We start from the raw sequence: 19,592 nt of genomic DNA, 5'->3' as shown, positions 1-19,592 counted from the left end.
TTGTAATGATGGATACATTTGTCAAAACTCACAGAACAGCAACACAATGAACCCCACTGTACACTATGGACTTTAGTCATAATGTGTCAATATTAATCAATTTTAATATATCACACTAATGCAATATAAAAGATGAGCAGAGTTGAGGCTTGCTGTGTTGAGGATAAGGGTGGGAAGGATGGGGAAATGTGGACTAGAGTTTGCAACCCAGATGCTTGCATGATTCCAGCTACATTCTAGATGTTTGGGTACAGGTAAACAGGGCTTCTCAAAACAGCAAACTGGAACAAAGTCCCCTGAATAATTCTATGAACTTAAAAGAGACTATGCTCTCAATAAAACAAAAACAATTCGAAAAAGGACACCCACAAGCACAGGAGGATAACAACAAAAGCTGACTCTATTTGAGCTCTGAATAGGAAGGAAGAAAAAAGTCCTCTAGGAATTCAAAACCAAGAGCCTGCTGCTCTTTCTGGTCTGGGGCTCAAATATGCAAAATCTGTAAGGTGTAGGAAATTCCAAACTAAGAGTAAACATAAAAATCAATCTCAGACCAAAGAGATTTCATGAGCTTTCTGGGAGAAGCAAAAGTGTTCTGGAAGGACACACATACTCTCCCCTAATGTGAGCCAAAAAGATTATTAAAGTAAAAAATAAAAGATTAATTGAATATTAAAATAAAAATCCACCTTGAATAAGAGCACAAAATCAACAAATAGCAAGATTAAATACTCCAAAATCTGAAATTATAAAATGACCCCTTTAATAAAGAGAACATTAATCAAAGTTATAAAAGAAGTAAAAACTCCAAAAAACAGAATCTATACAAAAAGTTTACATTTGAAAAAGAGAACAGAGCTTGTGGAAATATTAATCATTAAAATGTAAGAAGCAAAGGAATCTGTTAAAACTAAACTCTCTCTCTCTCTCTCTCCAAAATTCATATGTTGAAGCCTTTATTTCCAATGTGATGTTATTTGAAGATGGGGTTTTTGAGAGATATGGGGTTTAGATGAGATCATAAAGGTGGAACACACAATGTGATTACAGGAAGAGAAGCAGAGAGCTTGCAACATGCAATTGTATGTGTGAGCACATATGTGTGGGCACACTTGTAGAAGACCAGATGTCTATGAGACAGGAAGTGAGCCCTCACTAGTAACCAGCCAGGCTGGCACCATGATCTTGGAACTTCTAGTCTCCAAAACTATGAGGAAATACATTTCGGTTGTTTAAGTCACCTAGTCTGCCTTTCTGTTATGGCAGCCTGAGCTACGAGAATTCAACTAGACAATTTAGAATAGTGTGATTGTCAAATCACAGTGATTAAATTAAAACCCAGGAGTCCAAAATAAATAAGTTGAGAGAAAAAGCTCTTCTTCACAGCGAAATGTCAACCAATGCTTGAAGAAGAAATTAAGAGTCCAAAACTTACTATTTTGCAACCATCAAAGTAATAATTTAAGAGCAGCAAATCATCAATGGGTGCTAAAACTAGTGGGTACAAATTTAATGAGGATTGAGATATTACACAACATCCAAGTATCTCCCCACAAATTACTAATTACAAAAGGCAAAAATAACTTTATAATAAAGAAACCTGGCAGACCCATGTTAACCAAGCAATCAGCTAACATTAATGATGGAATAAATTAGCATCATTTACCTTCTGATATGATTCACTGAGGACACACCACCATGTATCAATTCCTGCCAAAAATGTGTAACCTGAATTTTAACTAAAGGAAACTCCAAACACCCAAAATGAGGATCATTCTACAACACAAATAAAGTATACTCTTTAAATATGTCAGCATCTAGAAAGACAAAGAAAGGCTAATAAACTATTCTAAATTTTAAAAGTCTAAACAAAAAAAAGAGAGTAATTGAAGTCTTGGAAACTAAAAACAACATATGATCCTGGTTCAATTCTGAACTGGAGGGAAAAATGCTATTATGGACATTACTAGGACCACTGATGGGAATATTCCCAATGCGCCCCTTACTAAGAATAGTTATCTATATATCTTGATGCCCACTTACTTTGGTCCTACAGCAGTGTTCTTATCTACATTCACTCTTTTGGAATGACTTCACATTTCTTTACAAATACAAACACATACAAACCCAATTTTTCTTTTTAAGTGCCAGGTCAAGATTTGCTCTCCCAAGAAGTAAACTTTCCCGTAAATGAAATTTCTATACTATTTATAGTTTTACTGCTCTCAGTTCTAATTGTTAAAATATTACCTTAGAAATGCTCCTTTAGTTCATATATTAAAGCATAAGTTCCTTAAAATCAGAAAAGAATTTTTTAGGGTCTCACAAATAGTCCAGCAGTATTATTTATTCTTTGCTTAAGGATGAAGCAAAGTTTAAGTGTATTTTGCTTTCATAAGCTAAAAAATAAAAATTTTGCAAAACATGTACATGCAAATATATACCATATCTCATACATAAATATAAACCAAGTTTATAAGGTCTCTGCTTTTATCTTTGGATACATTCCAAAAGTAGGTATCTTTTAAAATTGTCATTTTTCCCTATCGTCTATTCATTTTTGCCAGTTTAAAAGAAGTTCATATGCTCAGGGCTAAAAATGAACAGGTTAAACTAAAAGAAGTCAGACATCATTAACAAAGTAAGGACTTTAATAGAAATTGAGTGTGGCTCACATCATGATTATTTTACAATCTTGAAGTATTCTATAACTTTTTACAACAGTACCAAAAAAAAAAAAAGCTAGAGATAAAATGTATGAATCAAAAAGAAAAAAAAAAATTAATGAGATTAAAAAAGATCTAAACAGAGAAATATACTGTATTCATAGATTAGAAAACTCAATGCTATTAAGATCTTAATTCTCCACAAATTGGGCTGCAGACCTCACACAATCCATATCAAAATCCCAGCAAGTAATATATGTGATAAAATGACTAAGACTTGGTTAATCCTACCAATCAATTTCCTGATTTTGGTAATGTACTACAGTCATGTAAAGCTGTCAACAATGGGGAAAGCTGGTTGCTGGGGACATGAGACCTCTTTATATTCTTTTTGGAAATTCCTATAAGTTTATAATCATTTATAAATAAAAAGTTAAAATCCCAGCAGGCTTTTATGTTTAACTTGAAAAGCTGATTCTAGAATTTGTATGAAAAGTAAAGGACCTGAAAAAGATAAAGAACTTTGAAAACGGAAACAAAGTTGGGGACTCACAATACCTGATTTCAAGATTTTTTCTAGAAAACTATTATAAGCACGTCAGATAGGTACTGGTCAAAGTATGGAAGACATACAGCTCAAGAAAATAAACAGGGTCTAAAATATACCCGCACATGGACTGTCAATTAACTTTTGCCAAATGTGCCAAGACAATTCATTTGTGATTCATTTATATAAAGTTCTAGAAGAGTTGTCACAATGCTAGATTTCGGAACAGTGACTTTGGGTGGGGGTAAGGTGGGGTGGACGTGGCAGCAGTAGCTGTGACCAACTGGGAAGGAACATAAAGGAATTTTCTGATGTGAAAGAAATGTTTTATTTTAAAAAAGAAACGGGATTACACAGTTGTATGCGTTTATTAAAACTCATCTAACTGAAAACATGTAAGATCTGTGCATTTCATTGTAAGTAAACTATAGTTTAATTTTAAAAATCTAGGACAGTAAGCATACAAGTCTTGTAAAATACTTATCTATGAAAAGTGAAAGAAAATATATCAAAATATTAGGAGTATCTCTTGGAAGTTATTATTGTTTTCCTACTGTCTACTTTTTAAAAGATGTGCATGTTATAAGAAGAAGCAGCACTTTTAAAATTTATGCCAGAATAAACTAGCCTGTGTCCTACTATTCCATTTGCTAATTTCTTACACAAACGACCGTCCAAATCTATACCGTTCTTCCACAGGACATACCTTTTCACATAATACTTCAATAAGAGCTCAGAGAAAGGTACTGATCCCATCAGTTAATCCTAAAGATACTGCTAAAGAATTGCTGTTTTCCACAGAAAAATGAACAAACACATTTATTAGTGTTTCAGTCACTATAGCAAGAAAATAAAAAGAAATTCCACAGATATCTCTTTATTTTCTAATAAAATAAATCAAAATTAAGTCTACCCAAAATAATAAACTTCTCAAATTTACTATCTATTAGTGGACATCATTCTACCACTTTTATTTGAACAAACATTTAGAAAATACCTACTATGTGTTCCTATCTATACCAGACTTAAAAAATTCTGAAGTCCTGTTTGAATAATCTTTCTGCTCTCCTATATTTCTCCACAAAGCCCAGTCAAATTTGTCCTCTGATCTTTCCTTTCCATTCTTTTGCTACCATCTGCCTTGCCCGGTCCCCTCACTTACCTCACCCTTTGTTTGCTCCGTAGGATCTCCCAGCACAGTTCAATTGCAGGGAGTCCCTGAGATTCTTTCTGTGGGTCTGATTATGAGAACTATTTTCAGGACAATACAAAAACAATATTTGTTCCCTTTATCATGCTGACATTTGCACTACGGTGCAAAAACTGGTCACAGAACTGCAGTACCTAGGCACAAATGAAGGAAGTGGTCCCACAAAGTATCAGCAGTCACTGTACTCTTCCACTGTCATGCACTCCAGGAGAAAAGCCAGTGTCACTTAAGAATGTCAAAGCATAAATGTTAAGGTTTTTATTAAATTTTGACCATCTTAACATTCCTTGGGATAACATGGAAGTGTGCACAAAGAGCAGCTGCTCTGTGATTATGAGCTGCAAGTGCAACTGGCTGCTGTTTTTATAGAACACCATTTTTACTCAAAAGAATGACCAACAAACTGTCATTGTTCACGATTAGATACATGACATTTTCCTGAAAGTGAACTAAATCAATCTGTCACTTCAATGAAAACAACTGACAGTATCTATTTCAAATTATGAACCTAGCACTTTAAAGAAACTGGAATCATGGAAAACATATCTGCCACCAATACTTTAAGATTTTTCTGATGAGAGTAGTGATGAGTTTTGATACTATATAATGAAGCGTGGCAACTCTGAAAGATCTGTATTATGCAATGAACCTATATTTTTCCAAATGACCAACACATGATATTAAAAAAAAAAAAAAAATCACTCATGGGTAAAAAAGATAAGTCTAAGTTCAAGAAAAGACAGATAGTTAGCATTTTAACAAAATAATAGGAAGGTTCACTGGTAAGGCCTCATAGTTCACATTACAACTAATCTTTAAGAAGTTATCACTTGTCACCCAGGATAGTGGTCCCCACCTGTAATCCTAGCTACTCAGAAGGCTGAAGCAAGAGGATGGCAAGTACAAGGCCAGCCTCAGCAACTTATGGAAACCCTGTCTAGAAATAAAAATGAAAAAATGAAAAAAGGGGCCTCAGTGGCAAAGTGGCCCAGGGTTCTATCTCTAGTACGGGGAGAAAAAAAAAGATAGTTATCACTTAAGATGTAAGGAAGTATCAGACAAGAACATTGCAATTATCTGAAAAGGCTATCCAATACACACTTGAGAAGAGACCATATTTTCTTCATAGATACCAATCAAACAAAAATCAATTCAATGACAAGCAGAATCGAGAATCTGCCATCTTCCATTTAGCTAGAGAGTAAAGATTTACAAAATGTACAATGCCACTCTCCTCACTAATTTTTTGGTTTGAAAAATGCAGTTGGTTTACATTAAAATGTTATTTATGTTAACATATAATAGGTTTACTGTTAACAGAGTAATATTTTTAGTACCTCAGGCATCATTGCTAATATGGCAAACTGTAATAGATATAAGAAAAAAACTTGGGATTTTTAATAATTTTTAAGAGTGTTAAGGGATTCTGAAACCAGAAGAGCCTGAGAATCACAGATTCTACCTAGTAGATATTTGTCCTTCCTCCCTGACCATTCTCATTATGATTAGTCAGAATAACACTGACCACTTTCAGCATTATTACTCCCATACAGAAGCTTTCAGGGCTCCCAAGGTCCTACTCCTTCACATCTGAATTTCGCATGACTTTCAACAAGTGTGGAAACTGGCCCTACTGTATCTAGCAACCCTTACTTCTCCATGCTCACAAACACAAGCCTTCCACATTAGAGGATCCTCTTTCAGTCTCCAAGCCTTCACCCACCTGGAATGTCCCCCACTTCCTCCCTGCCTTCTATCTATCTAATTCTTCCTTACCCTTAGAGACAGAAGGCAAAAAGGACAGAGCTCTGAACATCAGACTTAAAAGGTGGTCTACGGGCAATGAAAAGAAGATTCTTTGAGCAAAAAAAGGTGGACAATCTATACAGGAAAAATAAAATGTCTCAACAATCTCAAATTTCTAAGGGTTTAAACAAAAACAACAACAAAAATGTCTCATTTGAACATACCTAAATTGATGGGCAGATTTAAAATACTACAGAGTTTAAGGATAAAGGTAGTCAGTACACTGCTACATTAGGAATCCAACCCTGTAATCTCAGGTCATGGCAGCTGGAACTGTGAAACATGGCATCTTCCAGATTAAAAAAAAAGCTAAAAAGAAAACTTAAAGCAGAAAAGAAACATGATTTCACCTCTTGAATCTAAGGTCTCTTTATATCATTGAACAAAGTCCTCTTCCTAAAAGCCCAATTTAATCATATTTTCAAAAGTAACATGTAATAGCCTACTGGCATATTCACTACAGGTTAAGTACACCTTATCCAAAGTGCTTGGGACCAAAAGTGTTTTGAATTTTGGATTTTTTTAGAATTCTGGAGTATTTGCATATACATAACAAGATATCGGGGATAAGACCCAAGTCTAAACATGAAATTCATTTATGTTTCATATCTACTTTATTCTTCACACAGCCTAAAAGTAATTTTATACAATATTTTTACTGCATCTATATTTTGACCACAACCCATCACATGAGATCAAGTATAGAGTTTTCCATTTGTAATGTCAGTTGATGCTCAAAAGTTTTGGATTTTGAATTTGGAGATTAGAGATGCTCAAATTGTAGTCAGTCACCAAAGTCTTTAGTCTAAAAGGTACTCATAATAGTTTGATTTAGTTTGGGACTAACAACACACAACATTTAACTCATTCTGTACTATAACCTGCAGAGCATTGGGTCAAGTCCACCGCCACTACCTCTATAAAGTCTGCTGTGAGGTCTGCCAGCAAGAAACAATGATCTCCTTACTTTAAACCCAACCAGCTATGGTTAGTTCCTTTCATGTCAGTTCACATATTCATTCCTAAGTATTAAATAAGGCCCTAACATGTATCCCGCACTCTTGTAGACTCTCAGGATACAGCAATAAACAAAGCAAAATCTTCCTGAACTTACTCTCTAGTGGGAAAAGACAGGTAATAAATCAATACGTTGCAAAATACCATTATGGAACATTAGACAAAGAGCAGAGCTTAACTTTCTACAAAACTAACACAACAAAAACCTGCACTTGCAAGGCCTTCTCTGATTGCTGAAAGTCACTGGCACATGTAGAATGTCCTAGGAGGAGAGGAGAAGTCAGGCTGCTAACAGGAGTTTTATGTGAGCATTTCTGATTAGATGCCTAAAGAATTCTCAGGAGAAAGGGGCCTGACTTCTAAGGTAACCATATTTTCTTAGGATATCTTTTCTCGTTCTAAGTAAATATTCACTTTTGTATCAAATTTCTTATTCTAATCATTTTTGTTTTCTTAATGAGGGCCCCCCAAATTATATAAACTTCAGACCCTACTAAACCTAGATCCATCCCTGGTAAAAACAGTTGTTATGGGCAGTGGCATACCCCTGGGAGGCTGAGACAGAAGGATCACAAGTTCAAGGCCAGCCTCACTAACCTGTGGAGGCCCTCAGCAACTTAGAGACCCTATCTCAAAATAAAATAAAAAATAAATAAATAAAAAGGGCTGGGGATGTAGCTCAGTGGTAAAGCACCCCTGGGTTCAATCTCTAGCACCAAAAAACAAAAACAAAAACAAAAAAACTAGACAGTTGGGGGAGAAGAACTGTTTAATAAGGAACAGACTTATTAAAGGCAACGCCTGAACTCTCAGAACACTGACTATAATGGAAGAATTAGTCTCTGATGATATTAATCTGAACACCTCAGATCTGAGGGAAATGAAGAAATACATCAAACAGATATCAGGAAGGGAAGGGAGGTAAGGAGACTCTAGGAAGAGGTGGAATGTGCAGAAACCCTGAGACAGCATGGGGAACAGATAGGTTGGGAAAAAAAAAAAAAGTAGAGAAATATACAATATTACTACTAAATACTAACAGTAACTGACCATGGCTGAGTATTGTGTGTCAGGCACTGTCCTATGCACTTTCAGCATCTTCATTTTGCAGCTGAAGAAAAAGAGGTACAGAGAAAGGGATGAAGTAATTGGCCCAAGGTCATGGAGCTGGCAGGTGGTGAAACAAGGCAGTCTGGCTCCAGAACTCTGCTTCTAACTACAGAGAAGTCAGCTGTGAAGATTATGGAGCACCTAGGGAATCGCTCAGCTAGTGAGACATCCACTGTGACAGAAATGAGGAAACCTGGGCTGGGGAGATAGCTCAGCTGGTAGAGTGCTTGCCTTGCAAGCACAAGGCCCTGAGTTCGATCCCCAGTACCACAAAAAAAAAAAAAAAAAAAAAAAAAAAAAAAAAAAAAAAAAAAAGAAAAAAGAAATGAGGAAACTTGCAAGGTTCTGATCCCAAACTATGATACCAAAAAGCACTTTATGTCCCTAGAAATACCAAGTACCATTTTTGCCACTCACAGTCCCTAACACATTTTTCACATAGTTCACATGTTCAATGTAGGACAGTGGTTCAGTGCATTCTCGGAGAACAATCTACTCATTCGCAATACAAAATAATGCATTAGACTTGCTGCCACAAATAAATGCATACACAGAACAAGGTTTGGAGGTAAATGACTCCTTCAGGGATTCGGATCTATACCAAAGTTTGATAAAATTTGATTTTTTGTTTGTTTGCCTTTTAAGCTTTCTAGAGAAATTATCATGCAATCTGTTCCATTGTTAGTTTCCATCTCAAATAGCTACTGACGCTAGGAAATACTACCTCTAACTTGAAAAGACCTTCCTGAAGTTCAAGACCATTTCTTCTGGCCCCTCTAGACTTAATCCTCCAAAAAAAGTAAAAGTGAGCATAACCCCAGAGAACTATGTTGTAGTTTCAGGTGTTCTTTTCTGAATGCTTAAGGATTTTAAGTTCCTCATCAGAAGTGAAGATTAAAAAAAAAAAAAAAGCAAGGGCTTTATTGAAAGGTTTTTAGAAATGCTGGTTACGATGGAAGAATTATGTCTTTGATGACATTGATCATAATACCTTGAAAGATGAGAATTACAAATAAGTCAACGTAATTCTCTAAATATACGTTAATTCCTGGTATCGCTGCCTATTCTTCAATGTTTCTCCAGTCTGCTTTCATAAACTCCAATCTATTTACGCAGACTACCATGTGAATGCTACCTTAGAGCTTAGCAATACCACTGCCTCTGCTCCAGAGGGAATGACTTTCCAAACGCATGTAGAAAAAAATAAATCGATATCAACATTTCCAAAGTATGTTCTATAAGACATTAGTACTAGGGATGAGCAATAGGTATTATAGAGAAAAATAATTCCATGATCAAATTAAGCTTGGAGTTTGCCCCATTAAACAAAGTTTGGCAGGTTTCTTTGTCACAGAAGTTGAGTCTTTACTTATACTACCGCTTTTCCTGAAGCATCCCAATCACACTTTGGAAAATGCTGTGAACAAAATGTGGCAAATGCCTACAATCCAATCCGGAAGTAAAAGATGACTCCAAGGACTCAAGCCTTAGCACTGTCAATTTTGGATTTTTTGACAAAAGTTGGCTAATTGGAAAGGTTTATATTGGAGGAAGTTGTAGACTTGATAGGTCAGAAGGACACAATGGGCTAGAGCACAGAAGAAAGCCCAGGCTGGACAAAGAGCTGGGGAAGCCATGAGACCACACAAGACACTATTTCTTGTAATACACCCAGAACAAATCAGGACATGGAGAGCTTGAAGGTAAGAATAATATAAATTAAACTGGAAAAGCGCCTAAGAAAAGGTAGCACAATGTATGTCAAATCATATTAAATATTGACATGCTAGTATAGAGCTACCTCATTTCCCTAAGAAAACTCTCTCAAATGACAAACCTACGGATCATTTGTTGTTCTTTTTTTTGTTAGATCACAGACCTCTGAGAATGTAATGAATGCCATTTACCGTCTTTCCAGAAAAACACAAATACACACACACATTAAGCTTATTAATTTTAGAACACTTCATGGGTCCCCTAAGGTCCAACCATAGAGCTCTAGTTGTTAGCTTCAGGGTCCCTAGGTAACCCTGGCTAAAGGTACTTCATGACAGATAATGCCTGCAGAGTTACAGGGTATTTCAAAGTAAGTAGTTTGCTTTTCTTTTTTAACTGTATTTTATTTCATTTTATTTTTTATTTTTATTTTTGGCACCGGGAATTGAACCCAGGGCACTTTACCACTGAGCTACATCCCCAGCCATTTTTTTAAATTGTAATGAGACAGGGTCTTCCTCCCTTGCTGAGGGCCTCAATAAATTGCTGAGGCTAGCTTTAAACTTGCAATCCTCCTGCCTCAGCTTTCCAAGCTGAGGGGATTACAGGTATGCCCCACCACCCAGCCTTCAGGTAAAATGAATCAAAATGCAGTCTGTAAAAAATAAAAAAGTAACTTTTAAAGATTAAAAGAAATACATCAGGAATAAAAGAGTGGTGTGGTAAACATAAAAAAAAAAAGACTGTGCAAATGAAATGTGTATTTGCAATGACCCCCACCCCCCCAAAAAGAAACAATAACTTATTTGTTCAATAAAACTCAACATTTATTTAAAACTCAAAGCAGAGTATATGATGGTAATGATAGCTTCACAACAAGACAGCTCTGACAGGTAAGCGATTTTACAAGGTTGCATAGCTAATAAATCCCAGATCAGCCACATCCTGGTTCAGTACTTTGTAACTAAACTATGCCACTTAAATACAATAAATACCTTATTACTGTGGGTAGGGTACAGTTTTCAAGATAAAAATTTCTTAAGACACCGACCTCCCAAGTATTACTATAAATAATTAGGTATAACTTATTTATTTAATCTGATCTTTCCATTTTTAGCACCTAAACAATGACAAATTAGGATGCAAATCATATATACTGGCTTTTGAAAATAAATTGCATTCCTCTGGAACTAATCAACAGGGTTTGTATATATGGGAAAAATCTAAGCAAAACAAATGTGAAAAACATGTGTCTTTATAGCCTGAACTTGATTATAGGAAAAAAAAAAAAAAAAAAAAAAAACCACAAATAGTTTAAGCCCAGGGTTATTTAGCAGGGGGTATAATGCCAAAAAACAAAAAAACAACCAAAAAAAAAAAAAGGAAAAAACACACATGGAATTTCTTTTCTTTGAGTCCTTGGTATTGGAAGAGTCTGGCAGGCAGGGATCAATTATCTATTATCTGAAGTCCACTTGGCAGAGTACAGAAACAGTGAGCCCTGGCTGCACAGCAGGAGTTAAGAATTTTAACTACTACTTAAAGATCCACACTACCCAATGGAGTTTTATTCAGTCATAAAGAAAAATTAAATTATGGACATTTGCAGGAAAATGGACAGAACTAGAGACCATCAAGTTACCTGAAATAAGTGAAACTCAGAAGGTCAAAGGTTATGTATTCTCTCGTACTGGGAAGCTACAGAGGAAAAAGGAAAACAAAGGCAGGGGTGAATTTCCTAAAAAGCAAATTGAGAACAGTACTGGGAGGGAGGTGGGGAGCGAGGGGGAAAGTGCTGGGGAGTGATATTGGCCAAATTATATTGTCATAGTGTGTGCATGAGTGAATATATAAAAACAAATCCTCTCAGTCTGTACAACTATAATGCACCAATAAAAAAAGATGGGAAAAAAAGGATCCACAGGGTTGCAGCTGTAGCTCAGTGGTAGAGCATTTGTCTCTCATGTGAGCACTGGGTTCGATCCTCAGCACCACAAAAAAAAATAAAGATACGCATCCATCTACAACTAAAAAAAAAATTTTTTTTAAAAGGATCCACAGTACCGCAGAATACTGCTACAACTCAAATGCTGAAACAAATGTGTGACTCAGTTTCTCCACAGGAAATTCAGAACTATATATCTGCCCATGTTCTATCTTTCAAGAGTCAGTACTTACTATTTGCTGAGAATACAGTCTCTAATTGGTTCAAATTTTGGCTTTGCACCTACCAAATTTGGCAAGTTAATCTCCCTATGCCTCAGTTTCTTCAACTGCAACGTGATATTAATAACAGCATTTACCTCATGGGGTAGTTGTTAGGGTTAAGTACAAAAAACTTAGAAAAGTGTCTGGAAAATAATAAGTACTTGAAAAATGTTAGTTGGCATTATCATTATTTTAAAGGGATGACAACATTAATCAATTTATTATACCTCCATTGCATTTAGAAGTCCTTAGGAAATTACAGGCTCTCATTTTTTTTTTTTTTTTTTTTTTTTTTACTTTTTAGTCAAGTGGCTTAACTATCAGTTATTTTCTTAAATACATGGCCAATTATTCCTGTAAAGAACTTACTGTACAAACCGCCACCTAAGACGTATATATTCATAAAGTTTTAGTGAACCTGTCATCTAAATATAACTGGACTCCATCAATCAATTACTTGGATCCATTCACTTCAAGTTTCACAGTCATCAAAAAATTCCAAAACACCATTATTCTTACCAGAACTATCCCAATGCTCTCCTAACGCTCTTCCCCTCCAACCCACTCTTCACACTGCACTAGGGAGAGCTTTTAAAAATCCAAATCTAATCTGACTCCCATTTAAAGCCTTGCAATGGCCATGTGTGGTGGTCCAAGCCTGTAATTCCAGCAAGTCAGGAGGCTGAGGCAGGAAGATCACAAATTTGACTAGACTTGTCAACTTAGTCAAACCCTGTATTAAAACAAAAAAATTTAAAAATGGCTGAAGATGTATCTCAGCAGTAAAGTGTCCCTGGGTTTGATACCCAGTACCATCAAAAACAAAAACAAGAAAATAAACAAACCTTCCAATGTTTTTCCCCTGTACCAAGAAATCTCATCTCCACACGAGTTAAGAGGCCTGCAAGATCTAGAGCCATCCTCTCTCTGGCTGTTCAGGTCATATAGTTCTCTTAAATCCTTACTGGTGTTTCTGGCCTCAGAATCATGCTCACTCTATGTGGCATCGTCCCCTCTTCCCCCTGCTCTAAGCAATGCCTACTTCTTCCAGATCTCAGCTAAAAGGTGATGATCCTCTGACCCTATAGACAAAATTAGGTCCTCCTGTTCCTTGCCCTTACAACCAGGATCCTCTTCTCTGCAGCACAAAAGAAAACTACAATAAAATAAATAAATAAATAAAACAGTTGCTTAATGTTGTTCTTGTTCAAAAACTACAAACACCACGCAGGATTTAGGACCATGTACCCAAGTGATTAGATGTCCAGGATTTTATACATATTGTAAAGGTACTCAATACACGGGTATAGTCTATGGAGAAAAGTGATGAGATTCCTAAGAGGGAAAAGCAAATCATTCCCCAAACAAGACTAATGCAGAACACTAGCAACACTGTATTAAATATCTAAGTTACCTTATGCATTTTACTGAAGCAAGAATAAATATCAATTGTTTAAAAGTGAGTAAAATAAAGTTAAGACTAAACTTTCCAATGTAAAGTAAGTTTCTTTGTGCATCCTCAGGTGTTAAGTGAAACTAGACGAGTTCAACTTCAGTTACCAGTAAGAAGATAGCAACTAAATCAAGACTGCTGCCACATTTGGCACAATCCTCTGCTCTTCTTGGCAGTCTCTGCGAGGCCAAGAGTTGAGCTGGCCAGGGAAGAGTGATTTATCTAACCACATTTAGAAGTGGTCCCTCTACAACAGGAATGCTGTACTACTAATGGACTCTGAATTCTAACTTCGTCAAACCAGTACCTTTCCTAAGTACTCGAATCGCTTAAAAAATAAAAAGCCGATTCCCATATGTCACTGACAAAACAAGTTTCATACGGAATCACAGTCCACTTCAACTTGGAGAACACAAAGTTGCTCCTTCTTCCAAAAAGAAAAATTTTAAAAAGATACTAACTAGATCTCTTTTACAAAAGAAAGTCACGACTTGGAAAATTAAAAGCACCTGACAGACGGATGCATGCTAAGAAGGTAAAGGCTGATGAATTGTCGACGGAGGCTGGCCGGTGTAATAAGGACCACCAGGTCCGATGGGCAGCAACTCCCAACCTACAGCAGGCGATCCCAGGTTCGCGAGAAGCAAGCAGTTTGACAAACGCCAAGACCCCTGCTGTCTGGTTCGTCGCGCCCACAGCGCAATGCAACAGCCGCCCGGGCGCCCGGCTCTGCACTACCAGGAGTACTGTGGCCCGCTCCCGCGCAGCCCTTCCCTGGAAATGCGCAGGAGGGAGGTGTCAAAATCCGCATCCAGGGGAGGGCTCAGGTAAAGACTCGGCGATCTCGGGGTCAAGCATTTGGCCCTTTGTTCCGTCCCAGGCGGCGGAGCCCCGGGCGCCCGCTCCTCCTCCGCCGCCGCGGCCCCCCGCGCCAGGCTCCCGAGCACAGGCAGGGAGGACTCGCAGCCCCGGCTCGGCGGCGCCCCCGGCCCTGCCCGCGGCGGGCCCGCACCCCGCGGCCCCGGGCGCGCGGCCCCTGCCCGTACCTTGTAGACGTCGCCGTAGGTGCCGCTGCCGATGCGCTGAATCAGCTCGAAGTCTTCCTGCGGGTTCCGGCGGGACAGATCGAAGCCGGGGTTCATGGCGGGCCCCGGGTGCCCCCCGCCTCCCTCCCGGGCAGGGGAGGGGGGGCGCTCTGGGGGCCACACGGAGAGTGGGCGCCGCGGCGGGCCCCCTGCTCCCCCGGCGGTCACAATCGCCCGGCTCCACGCTGCGGCCGCCCTCCCCTCGCGCCGCGGCGGACGACGACGACCGGCCTAACGTCCCCGCCCCCCCGCGGCCCGCCGCCGCGCCGAACCCGGGTCACACCCACAAGGAGAGGCAAGCGCTCGCAGCCCCTCGCTCGGGGTGAAACTCCAACATGGCTTCCGCCTTCGCCGCTCCTCCCCCTCCCCTTACTCCGGCTGCTCCAACCTCCTCCCCTTTCCCGGCTCCGGCCAGACTGCGCAGCCGCGATCCCGGAGGGAGCGCTCCCAGGCCCCGCGCGCACCCGGCCCGCGCGCTCCAGCTCCGCGCGCCTGCCCTGCTGGGGGCGGCCAGGACGCGCCAAGCCCGACCTGCCTCCCGCGGCTACCGCGAGATGCTGAGGACTGCTGGGGGAACAGGGGGAAAGTAGCTTATTCCCCTCACAATAAAGTTGGTCATGCTGTATCTAGTCCCATTCCTAAGCAGGCAAGTGTCGTTTTAATTTGCAAGAAAATGTCACAAACTTCACTTTAGAAGCTGCTAAACGTAGGATTATTAACGGAATGCCACAGCCTTTCTGGGATTGTGGTGTGTGGGGGGGGGGCCAGCACACAGTGAGGAAAGCCCCGAGGGAAGCGAGCTGCGCTTGCTCTAATTATCGACACTTGGGCCCTTAGAGTTTGGCCTGCTAGAGTGCAAAAGAAGGCAGGCCAGGAGGGCAGCCAAGAAAGCGTGTGGAGTGGGCAGGGCGTGGGAAGTTCCAGGGAGGACGGGAGTTATGCAGAGCAGCAACCCACCATCCCGCGTGGGGGGCAGGCAAAGGGCAGAACCGAACCAGCGATTGACCTTCCTCCCCAGAGCGAACTGGATTATCAAAGCCCAGAGCGTCATGCTGTCAATCAAGCCTGCAAAAGAGAGGTTGTGGTGGTTGGAACATGGACTAGATCATTCCCGCACCAGAAACGTAAATGTGATGATCCAGAAACTCCTTAGCTGCGACTTTATCTACTGAAAGCTCCACCCTTCTTAAGACTCAGATTTCCAGCATTACATCCAAACTTTGTGGACAGCAGCTCCAACATGTGGGTAATGGGGGGTAAATTTTCTATTCTCTGTAATGTAAATGTACCCACTAGGCATTTGCAAAAGCTTTAATCACCTAGGCTATGGTCACTTCGGCAATACCACGTTGGAATTTTGCTTCAGAAATGTTTTCCTGATCCCTTTAGGTGCATATCTCCTAACTACTAATATTCCATAATGCCTGGTGGCCCTTGAGAAATTAGGTCTCATCATGCTTGTTAAGGATAATAGTAAGTATAAGCAAGTAATAACCAAGCAAACAACTTGGTTAAGTACTTCAAACATTTTACGTCTTCTTAATCTTTTGTGCTTACAGTAAAAATAACACATTTACTGAATTCTCAAAAAAAATTTTTTACTCTGAGTATCAGTTGATTGAAATATGTTGGAAAATGATCATCTCTTTACATACACTAATAGCCTTCCAAATTGTCTTATTTTAAAATATTTTAAAGCAGGAGGAATGTAAGAGTTTCACTTAAATTATTGCCTTAGGACTGCATGGCATTGAATTTTTTTCTAGATAGATCTACCTTAAGGCTCTGGTATCTTGAAAATTAAACTCCTGACTGTTTTTCCATGGCTAAGGATTTAGTTTTTGCTTGTTTAAGGCACTTGTGAAGGGCACAGAGTGAAGGCCTGTCTTTAGCTTGTCTACTTATGGAGAATTATTTGTCCTCTTTAGGCCAAACACAGGGATAATTAGCACAGTATTCAGATAAGCAAGCTAACAACTATCTCAAATAGGAACCAGCTCTCCTCTCTTTCTCTACCTTTTTAATGCCTAAAAGCCAGATTCTCAGGAATAGTGCTGCACAAGAAAGTTCTAATGGTTTCACTGTTTTGTTTGCTGGGATTATTATCTGTGCAGATAACTTTGCATTTGCATCACTAATAGACTTCTTTCAAAGGGAAAAGACATTTCAGTAGTGCTGGAACAGTCTTTAAACTTTTGTTTGTTCCATTTTGGCAAGGCCAAGCTACTGCTTTTTGAAAAGAGACAGATTTTCATGTTAGGGCTTGATTTGCCATATGGGTTACACCATAAATAAAAGGACTTTTGCAATTAACTTCTCAAGAGGAATAAAATATTTTGTTCTAGACAGGCACAAGAGGTGCATGCCTGTAATCCAAGCAACTGGAGGCTGAAGCAGGTTGGAAAGTTTGAGGTTAGCCTCAGCCCCTTAGCAGGACCCTCAGCAACTCGGTGAGACCCTGTCTCAAAATAAAAAATAAAAAGGTCTGCAGAAGTAACTTAGTAGTAAAGCACCCCTGGGATCAACTCCCAATACCTCCCTCCAAAATAAATTTCTTTGTGATATAAACATACAGCCAAATACAGAGCCTCCCCCACCCCTTCTAATACTCCTCTACTTTGCTAGAAGTAACACTAATGATCACACCTCCTTTGAAGGGGAGAAAGAACTTCCTCTTCTATGATTAGAAGCATGTTAGAAGTCATCTAATCTTTTAAATTCAGGAATTCCTTCTATAAACATCTCTCCTGCATTACTGTTTGAATACTTTCAGTACAAAGGAACTCACTGCTGTGCAAAGTAATCTACCTCATTGTAAGACAGTGCCAGTGAAATTTCATATTACTAATTTAAAAAATAGTAATAGGTAATATTACCAAGTACTTTCCATGTATTATCTCATTTAATTCCCACAAAAATCTAATGGCATAGGTCATATTACCTCCATTTTTACAGAGGCATAGGCAAATTAAACTACTCAATTTCAGATAAAAGACTCAATATTGAACAGAGACAGTAAAACACCAAAGGTCAGACTCTTAACCACTAGTCGATATATGCTGATTATAAACAATATACTTCAAAACTTTTATGCTCAGCCAAAATGCCTCCCTGTAATATTTTTATTCTTTTAAAAATTTTTAATTATTTTCATCTAGTATGTATTCAGAATCATTGATTATTAGATTTTTGTAGTATAGAAGTACAAAAAAGAAAAGTCCGCAATGCCTGTCCTTAAGGAGTTTGCAGTCTCACAATATAGCATGAGAAGCACAAATGCAGCCAGGAGGAAGATTTAGGAGTGAGGCTAAAGGTGAGCCTTAAAGAATGTGTGGGAGATGGTACATTCCAGGAAGGCCCACAGTCCCAGCCCCTCAAAACACCCACCCACATAAGCATCACACAGCAGGGAACAAAAAGGCAAAGATGGGCAGCAGCCCCCAGTTACCTGCTTATTCAGCCCATCCTTCTGTTAGCCCATCTCTCTCATTGGCTCCTGGCTTAGGGATTCCTTCCTTCCTTCCTTCCTTCCTTCTTTCCTTCTAATGAGACAGGGTCTCACTACTTTGCAGAGGGCCTCACTTAATTGCTGAGGCTGACTTTGAACTTGAGATCCTCCTGCCTCAGCCTCTGGCTTAGGAATTTCTTGATCCCCTGTACCAATTTTGCCTCAAGTGTCTCTTATCTGACAACTCAATAGGATCCACTTTGGCTTATTGACTTCAACCCTCTCCATTTAACATAACGACGGCGGAACAAGGCTTAACTCAAAAGAGACTACATCAGGCCATCCACTGGGGAGGAGAATCAGATACAGACATATATGTGAAATAATATGGCACATTCAGCAGGTACTCCGTTGCCCAGATTATGGGACTAGGAAGAGAGAGTGGCAGTGAGGCAAAAAAGTTAGTCATATATATATTTTTTAATTTGTTATTTTTTCTCTCCAGATTTACTGAAATATAATTAACAAATAAGAATTAAATATATTTACAATGTACAACGTGATATTTTGATACATGTACATCTTGTGAAATGTTTACCACATAGCAGCTAGTTAAGTTTGTTTATAAAATTCATATGTCCTTGAGTAATTAAGTATACTTATGTTTATTTATTTATTTAAAGTTAGGAACTGGTTTGTAAAGAGGCTTGTTTGTAAAGGGCTGGGGTTGTGGCTCAGTAGTAGAGCACTTGCCTAGCATGTGTGAGGCACGGGGTTCGATTCTCAGCAGCACATAAAATAAATAAAATAAAGGTATTGTCTCCATCTAAAACTAAAAAGAAAGAAGATAGTTTAAAAAAAAAAGAGAGAGACAGAGACAGAGACACTTTTGTCAGTTGGGTCATGCTTAACCAGCAGAGAATTCCAGGAGGTTATATGACCTAGGCTGGCCCTCTCTGAACCAGGCTACGTGGGTTTAGGTCTTGCTCCCATCCCCTCACTGGAGGATGTCAGGAAGTTACTTCACAAAGGGCTGTCAGAGTCAAAAAGAAAATACATGTAAAACTCGTGCCTGGCACCACAATAAACCCACACAGTATTAATTCCTATTATTTGGGGTATATTTAAGAATGTTTTAAAGGGTGACAGCTGTGGGAATGGGAATGGAGATATGACTTGGGAAACAATTACAACATTTATCGGGGACCCTGAATTAAGGCTGGAAGTGCTGAGGATGGAAAGAAGGGAAGAACCCGGGAGGTCATTGGAAGATAGAATTCAGAGACTGGGGGTGGGGTAAGGGAGCAGGCAGAGCCCTTGGCCACA

The 19,592-nt window shown here is 39.0% G+C and overlaps 1 protein-coding gene across 5 annotated transcripts in view; it reads right to left on the bottom strand.

Annotated features, from left to right (window-relative positions):
- Map4k3 (mitogen-activated protein kinase kinase kinase kinase 3) overlaps positions 1-15,233 on the bottom strand; it is a 189,389-nt gene extending 174,156 nt beyond the window's left edge. For 2 of the 5 annotated variants that reach the window (XM_047523475.1, XM_047523476.1), the window contains exon 1: positions 14,780-15,228. In XM_047523475.1, the coding sequence (XP_047379431.1) occupies positions 14,780-14,875 (96 nt within the window). In that variant the 5' untranslated portion in view covers positions 14,876-15,228. Of the gene's footprint in view, positions 1-14,779 lie in introns of all 5 variants that reach the window. The other 3 variants (XR_007104767.1, XM_047523474.1, XM_047523477.1) reach the window with 3 other exon arrangements.
- Positions 15,234-19,592: the final 4,359 nt, after the last annotated feature.

The sequence above is a fragment of the Sciurus carolinensis genome, chromosome 13 (assembly GCF_902686445.1).
Source record: "Sciurus carolinensis chromosome 13, mSciCar1.2, whole genome shotgun sequence".
Classification (NCBI taxonomy): Eukaryota; Metazoa; Chordata; class Mammalia; order Rodentia; family Sciuridae; genus Sciurus; species Sciurus carolinensis.
The sequence above is the reverse complement of the archived record's forward strand: the minus strand, read 5'-3'. Positions and strand labels throughout refer to the sequence as shown.